This window comes from Ostrinia nubilalis, chromosome 2 (assembly GCF_963855985.1).
Source record: "Ostrinia nubilalis chromosome 2, ilOstNubi1.1, whole genome shotgun sequence".
In the NCBI taxonomy this organism is placed as follows: Eukaryota; Metazoa; Arthropoda; class Insecta; order Lepidoptera; family Crambidae; genus Ostrinia; species Ostrinia nubilalis.
In genome coordinates this window covers 16,375,601-16,382,393 of record NC_087089.1, presented here as the reverse complement: position 1 = coordinate 16,382,393, position 6,793 = coordinate 16,375,601, and the positions used below count along the sequence as shown (strand labels likewise).

The 6,793-nt window shown below is 40.3% G+C and overlaps 1 protein-coding gene across 4 annotated transcripts; it reads right to left on the bottom strand.

Annotated features, from left to right (window-relative positions):
* Positions 1-491: 491 nt before the first annotated feature.
* LOC135085274 (uncharacterized) lies at positions 492-6,538 on the bottom strand. Of its 4 annotated transcripts, none has more exons than XM_063980035.1 (3): positions 5,632-6,538; positions 4,447-4,590; positions 492-1,494 (listed from the first exon to the last, which is right to left on the bottom strand). In XM_063980035.1, exons 1-3 carry the CDS (start codon positions 5,930-5,932, stop codon positions 713-715), a joined length of 1,227 nt encoding a protein of 408 aa, XP_063836105.1. In that variant the 5' UTR covers positions 5,933-6,538; the 3' UTR covers positions 492-712. The 4 variants fall into 4 exon arrangements, with proteins under 4 accessions (XP_063836105.1, XP_063836114.1, XP_063836121.1 ...); XM_063980044.1 differs by having other exon boundaries at positions 4,528-4,590; XM_063980051.1 differs by lacking the exon at positions 4,447-4,590.
* Between the last annotated feature and the right edge of the window lie 255 nt (positions 6,539-6,793).

The following is a 6,793-nucleotide window of genomic DNA, read 5'->3' as shown; positions in this document are numbered from 1 at the left end:
GATTTCAGAAAAAAAAACAATTTACTGAATTATCATGAATATTATTCATGTTACCTATTATATAGATTCCTTATGTGCAATTTTTGAATAATATTAGAGGCTCTAATAAGATTAAATACTATTTTTTTAAAGTAAGAACAGTAACGATGTAACTTTGTTAATTGATTTTATCAATTAAGAATAGATTTTGCTTATTTTAAGGTTAATAAAGAAGATAAATATTCCTTTTATCACTTTATAAATAAAACTTTTTAATTTAATCGTAATTGCTATGTTTAAAAAATAAACAATGTTTATTAGAAAACAAAAAAAAATGTTATTTGATTGCGTCAGTTAATTACTTTTGATTTAATTATTTGTAATAACTTCACATTCTATGTTAATTTAAAATTATTTTAATTATATTTTCATAAGAAAGAAAGACTGTTATAACGTGATTCTTTGGTACTGTTAGGGTCTTACTAGACGTTAGATATAAATTAAAGGCGGACTGTATTTCATAGGTGTAATGATTATAAAATATATCGCTAGTTCGCGCCTACGTGGGAGGGCCGCGTCTGACACCGGTGACGGTCGTGAGGCTGAGTGGGCGTCGGGCACGTACGGAGTGTGCCGGCGCCTCGCGCGGAGCCGATGATGGCCGATCGATCTCGATGAAGCCCGAGGACTCGAGAAGCGCCAACATACTCCCCGGGTTGAAGAGTCATCTTCTTCAATGAAGTGGAAGCGGGCAGATGCAGTTGAAGGCTCGACGTATGGTCCCCCTCTTGGTCTTCAATTCGGCCACCCTGGTGATGCCATCCACGCCTGGATAGGTCTTCACGACCCGCCCTAGTGACCAGAGCAGTGGCGGGGTCTTCTCCTTGATGAGCACCAGCTGTCCAGGCTTGACCTCGCCTGTGGATGCCAACCATTTCGTCTTGGTCTGTAGCAGAGAGACATACTCGTTATGAAACCGTCGCCAGAAGTGTTGCTGAACGTGTTGGATGCGTTTCCATCGATCCAGACGGGTGATAGTGACGTCAGCCACATGAGGGTGAGGTACAGTCAGCAATGGTCGCCCAATTAGGAAATGGGAAGGTGTAAGAGCCGAAAAATCGTTAGGGTCAGAAGAAAGAGAGGTAAGAGGTCGTGAATTGAGGACGGCCTCGATTTTACAAAGGCAAGTTGTCATTTCCTCGAATGTGAAATGAGTGAGATGCAATAATCTTTTTAAATGATGCTTACATGATTTGACTGCAGCTTCGGCCAATGAATTAAAATGGGGTGTGTAGGGAGGAGTAAAAATAAATTCAATGCCTTCCTGGGCTATATGAGATGCAAGATTATTACTCGAAAGGAACCTTTGAAGATCATTCGATGCACCGACAAAGTTAGTGCCATTATCGGACGTGATGCTTTGAGGCTTGCCTCGCCGCGCCACGAACCGATTCAGAGCAGCCATGTAAGCTTCGGTGGTGAGGTCCGTAACAAGCTCCAAATGTACAGCCTTCACTGCAGAACAAACAAAAATGCACAGATAAGATTTCAACAACTTACAACCACGTCCCTTTCGATCGGCTATCAAAACTGGGCCAGCATAGTCAACATTACAGTTTTGAAATGGAAAATCTAATTGTGTTCTATTAAGAGGTAGCTGTCCCATTACAGGTTGTACATTTTGAGCTCTATGTCTGTAACAAATTACACATTTGTTAACAACATGCTTTGAAAGATTTCTGCCTTTAAGAGGCCAATAGGTTTGGCGAACGCTAGCCAAAAGTAATTGAGGGCCGGCATGTAAAAGTTTTATATGTTGCATTTGAAAGATAAGTTTAGTAATGTAATGAGAGCCACATAATAAGATTGGATGTTTTAAGTTATAGTCGTAGGGGGAATTATCAAGCCTCCCGCCTACGCGAATAAGACCATTGTTATCTAAGAATGGTGATAATGAAATTAATTTATTTTTGTGTGGCAATGTCTTCTTGGACTGCAATAATTTATATTCGTTAGGAAACATCTGAAGTTGAGCACAATGTAAAATTAAGTCATGAGAACCTTTCAATTCAAATAAAGAGAGATTGCCACACCTTTTATTATTTATATTTTTTAGGTTATGAACAAATCTACACAAATAGGCTACAACTCGCTGTAACTTAGTAAAGCTTGAGTATTGCGATATTAAAGATTGAATAATTGTTAAGTCAATGTTATTGGTTAAGAAAGCGCTACTACGACTACAAGCATTATCTACAGCATCACTACTGCTAATGATGTGAGAAGCTACTTCAGGTAGATCACGCTTCACGACATTAGGCATGACGGGCCATTCATTTTCACTCTGTGTTAAAAATGAAGGTCCAGACCACCATAGAAGGGTGTCGCCAATGACGTCAGCTCTTAGGCCCCGTGAAACGAGATCTGCCGGGTTGTCCTTTGACGGCACGTAGCTCCAGGTATGACCACAAGTACTCTCCTGAATTTCGTTGACTCTATTTCGCACAAAGGGTTTTAATTGAGTAGATGGAGTTGACAGCCAACCTAAAACTATTGTGGAGTCACACCAAAATCTACATTTGTCTATGTGCAAAGTAAGCGAGTTAACTACTTTTGTACACAGTCTTGCACCTAACAACGCACCACAGAGTTCAAGTCTAGGTATGGTGGTGGGTTTTATGGGAGCTATGCGGTTTCTAGACGCCACAAGTTGAACATGCACCGAGTTTGAGCCAGGGTTGTAAGATCGAATGTACAGGCAAGCTCCATAGGCCTTCTCGGATGCATCTGTGAAAACATGGACCTCGTAAATAGACGATTCCTCACAGGAAATCCAGCGTGGGATGTTAAGCTTGTTAAGAAAAGATAAAGTACTTTCAAACAATAACCATAAGTCCCTAATTTCAAGTGAAACCGTGTCATCCCAATCGTACTTTTCTAGCCACAAACGTTGCATAATGATTTTTGCTTCGACGACACATGGTCCCACAAGTCCCAGGGGATCAAAAATTTGGCTTATTACCGAAAGAATGTGACGTTTTGTTATAATTTTAGAATGTTCTATATGAATTGAAAAGGTTAAGTTGTCTGTATTACAAATCCAATGAAGACCTAAAGTTTTAGACTGACAGTTGCCTTGGCCCTGCTCTGAAAAGTCAATAGAATTATTTGGCTCACCAGAATGCGCGCCACTAATTTGAGACAAAATTTCGGGAGAATTTGATTTCCATTTACGTAGATGAAGTTGGGCTGAAGACAGTACCGATGCTACTTGTTTAGCAACATCGATGGTTTCTGAAATTGAACTAGCAGAATGGAGGAAGTCATCTACGTAAAAATCACGTTGTATAGCGGATTTAACGTGACTGTCTTCTAAATTGTCCGCGAGGCTCACTAGACATTTGGTGGCCAAATATGGCGCAGAAGCAGTACCATAAGTTACTGTATTTAAAGTGTAGGTTTTAAGAGGTTCCTTTGTATCGAACCGAAATAAGATTTTTTGTAAGGGTCGTTGGATGGGATTTAATTCTATCGCTCTGTACATTTTCTCTACGTCGCCCGAAATCACGTACCTATGTTGGCGAAAGCGTATTAAAATGGAGAATAGATCATCCTGAACGACAGGCCCTACCATTTGGAGGTCATTAAGAGACACTCCTGAAGAAGTGGGAGCTGAAGCGTCGAAAACTACGCGAAGCTTAGTAGTGGAACTAGACTCCCTAATAACGCCGTGATGTGGAATAAAATAATTTCCCTTAGAGCTGTTAGGCATAGAGGCGCAATCATTGTCTAATGTCATGTGACCTAGTGATTCATACTCGTGCATGAAATCAAAATATCGATCTTTGAAGATGGGATCGCGGTGAAAACGTCGTTCTAACGACAAGAACCTACATTTAGCGTTTTCGTAAGAGAGTCCCAGTAAACTTGGATCTTGTTTCAGTGGCATAGAGACGACAAAACGACCGTCGTCCTTGCGGAAGGTTGTCTCAAAAAAATGTTTCTCACATGCTCTTTCTTCTAAAGATTGTGAGTGATTAGGTGAGACATGATCAAGTTCCCAAAATTGAGATAGGTCAGGAGTAGGGGCTAAACTTGTGTGGTTACAGGACTGAAAAATAGTGCTATTCTTTTGGCATGATACGCTTCCTGAAACCAACCAGCCAAACTTTGTTTCACACAATTTGGGGAGATTTTTACCTAAATCAATGAAATTGGAACCTAAGACATTCCAAAAGACTTCCGCGCCTACCAGGATGTCGATGACCGACGGAATATTGAAATTCGGGTCAGCTAACTGAAGACCTGGGGGAATAGGTACGTGATTTATGTTCACGAAAGAAGAGGGTAGAACATTAGAGATCTCAGGCAAGACATGACACACTATATCTAGATTGTAGGCACAGCATAAAGACTCGATTGTGAGGTTGCAAGACTGTGTACTTGAAGAGATATGGTTGTTAATACCTGTGACCTTTGTTCTCGTGCCGCATCGTGACAAACCCAACTTGTCACACAAGCGTTGCGTTACGAAGTTGGCTGTACTACCGTTGTCCAGTAGTAGCCGGGCAGTGTACTTCTCGCCCGAAGTGTTCAAGACGTTCACCAATGCTGTGGACAGTAAAACATGGGAAGAAGTAGCAATCTGCAAGGAAGTAGCTGCGGAGGTAACATTGTCAATAGCAGAAGGCAAAGGATTAATAAAAGGTACTAAATTTTGTGATTCCAAATGTAAAAGAGTGTTGTGTTTAGTTTTACAATATTTGCAATGAGTGAGCTTGCATTGCTTAGCAAAATGACCAGGGCGTAAGCAGTTAAGACAAACTTTAAAATCCTTTGCTTTTTGTATGCGGTTCTCAATAGACAAAGCTCTAAAAGATTCACACGAAAATAGTAAATGGCGTTGGGAGCAAAGCGGACAAGTTAAAAAGTTTTGTTTACTATTATTATAACTGTTATTATTTGATTTTTTATTTTGTTGTGTTTGTTTATTTAAGTTTGTATGATTATTATTTAAGGCAACAAATATATTATTATTAGACGAGTTATGATTTGTTTCAATTGATTCCAATAAGTCCGCTTTCCTTCCTATAAAAGTACAAAATTGATGTAAAGTGGGTTCAATAGACAACTCATTGCGATACTCTTCCCAGTGGCGACTTGTTGTTATGTCCAACTTTTTAGCCAATATAAAAATAAGAAGAGTATGCCAATGTTCAGTAGGTTGTTTTAATGTTGTAAGAGCTCTAATGTTTTTATTGATTACATCAACTAAGTTTCTAAGAGAAGTACTGGACTCCCTCAATACGGGCTCAACATCAAATATTGCCTGCAAATGATTATCTATCAGAAGGCGATTGTTATTAAAACGTTCGCATAATAAGTCCCATGCCACATTGTAGTTATTGCCGGTAAAATCAATATTTTTTATAATTAAGGCTGCATTTCCTTGGAGTGAAGCTCGCAAATAATGAAATTTGTTAATATTGTCTATGCTATTATTATCATGAATTAATGAGATAAATGTGTCTCTAAACTCGAGCCAGTATTGATAGTTCCCATCGAAGCTAGGTAGATTGATTTTAGGTAATCGAACAAAGTTGTTATTGAATTGTGCATTAGTGTTATCGTGTTTGGAGTCTGATACGGAACCTTTGGAAGAAACCCCAAGCAGAGAGCGTGCGAGGGCCACCTGGCTGAAGTACTGGCGCTCGAAGTCCTCGCGCTCCTCGAGCAGGTCCTCGGGGTCCTCCTCGAGCATCTCGATCTCGCTCTGTAATGCATCGAATTCAGTGTACATAACATTGAATCTACTAAAGCGTTCCTCGAGGTCTAATCGTTGCAATTCTGAAATTTTGGATCCAGTATTTAACAAATTTAAATAATTGCTAAAGATTGTGAGCTTACACTTATAAGTGCTTCGTTTTTTAAGTAAAGATTTTATGTCAGCCATTTTGATTTGAGCAAGCACGTGTAAAGTTTAATGAAAGAAAAGGAAATTATGCGTAATAAAATAAATGAATAGCGCGCAAACAGCTGATCGATGCAGTCAATGCAGTTTAGTGCGATTACGTAAGGAAGGCGGGTCCCGTTAGGGTTATTGACCGCGTGTACGTAAACACGAGCTGGCAAAAAAATACGCAAAGAAAGAGACAGATAGTAGGTTTGCGGGCTGATAAAGTGAGAAGCAAGACGATGAATGAGAAAATATGAATTAAGTTGGCAAATAAGAACGATTTTCGGCAAAGTTGAAAAAAAATAGACAATTAGGGAAGCGACTAATTGGAACGACTCACGCATGAACTGTATACTCCCCAACAATAGGTGACATCAGCTCCAGGATCCTCTTCCACGCGGCTAAGGTGACGACGGTTCCACGTTGTTCCGGTCAAAGTCCACAACGAACGGTGACACGCAGTTGTACAGCGATCACTCAGGAACCAGACGAGTAGACGGCGAGATAAGGACCAATGTTAGGGTCTTACTAGACGTTAGATATAAATTAAAGGCGGACTGTATTTCATAGGTGTAATGATTATAAAATATATCGCTAGTTCGCGCCTACGTGGGAGGGCCGCGTCTGACACCGGTGACGGTCGTGAGGCTGAGTGGGCGTCGGGCACGTACGGAGTGTGCCGGCGCCTCGCGCGGAGCCGATGATGGCCGATCGATCTCGATGAAGCCCGAGGACTCGAGAAGCGCCAACAGGTACAAATTAATAAATATGGTATTTAAAACAGAGGTTTCATTTCAAGACTTTCATTGTGTTCAAATTGATTTTGTGAATCCTTTTGTCCAAAATAGATGAGTACCT